Genomic DNA, 1,132 nt, shown 5'->3' with positions numbered 1-1,132 from the left:
TCATAACCAAAAATGTCTGGAGGTCTGAGAGGCATGTTGTTTTATTTTATTTAAATTGGTCTGGAATTCTATTATCTCCCTTTCTTTCTCTTGAATGGATGATAATAAACGGCTCATTTTTTGGTTTTCCTTTTCCTCAGCGGCATACAACTCTTTCATCAGACTTTCCTGCAGTTTATCCAGATGATTGTTAATCAATACTCGTGTCTGCTGAATCTCCCTTTCGATTGTTGTCTTGTTCTCCTTCAGACTTTTAATATTGTTTTGCCGACCTTTTCTTATTCTCTGTAAATTTTCTGAAAGTTCCGCAAGCATGTGTTCCATTTCCAAGAATGCGCTTGATGATTTAACATTTCGAATGACGTCACCAATAGCGTTCAACTCTCTGCAATCGTCATGCGTTTCTACAACACATCGTCTACAGCACGGACAATCGTGTTTCTTACAAAATATTTGGTATTTTTCATTGTGCTTTGGACAAGTTTGAGTAATTTCCAGTATATTGGAAGGAAGCTTCTGATACTCGGATATTTGAACAAAAATGTGTTCTCTGGTCCCCCTTGAAGCTGCATGATGCTCTTTACACTCCCCACAAAGTCCTTCGTCGCATTCCAAACACCAGACTACAGAGGGTTTGTTGATGTTGCGGTAATTACATACTCCACATACGGTCAACTTACTCGACATGCTGCAAAAAAGAAAAGTGAAAACATTGATTTCACGTTAATTAGCTTAAATCTTTTGTGTAGATTAATTTGAAATGTTGCGTTTTTTCATTTAATCATTCATAATGTGCAATAGAGACATGTCGTAAACTCATCGATAGTGAGTTCTATATATTATTTTCCAATTAAAAGCTAAAGGTTATTCCTTTTTTTTTTGGTTGTTTTAAGTGTTATGTGTCTAACTCATACATGTATTAACTTGGTGCCGCATATATACATTTTATCCCTAATAAAGCTTTCTTACAAACTGACGAAAGGTACGAAAGGACGTAAAGGGAACACGTATTACATTTCTACAATAACAATTAAAAGAGTCTTTGTTTTATCCAGTAAACAGCATTCTTTTCCAAATCAGGTTTATTTTTAAAACAAAAGTAATATCGCAAAATATACATGATTTTGATTTA

General features: G+C 34.5%; 1 protein-coding gene across 1 annotated transcript; it reads right to left on the bottom strand.

Moving 5' to 3' along the window:
- LOC134727901 (E3 ubiquitin-protein ligase TRIM45-like) lies at positions 1-687 on the bottom strand. The gene has a single exon (XM_063592298.1). It carries the CDS (start codon positions 685-687, stop codon positions 1-3), a length of 687 nt encoding a protein of 228 aa, XP_063448368.1.
- Positions 688-1,132: the final 445 nt, after the last annotated feature.

Source organism: Mytilus trossulus, chromosome 8, assembly GCF_036588685.1.
Source record: "Mytilus trossulus isolate FHL-02 chromosome 8, PNRI_Mtr1.1.1.hap1, whole genome shotgun sequence".
Classification (NCBI taxonomy): domain Eukaryota; kingdom Metazoa; phylum Mollusca; class Bivalvia; order Mytilida; family Mytilidae; genus Mytilus; species Mytilus trossulus.
This window is presented reverse-complemented; position numbering and strand designations above follow the sequence as displayed.

Excerpts from the sequence above, each read along its gene's own strand:
- LOC134727901 (XM_063592298.1), bottom strand. The coding sequence starts at position 687 with ATGTCGAGTAAGTTGACCGTATGTGGAGTATGTAATTACCGCAACATC.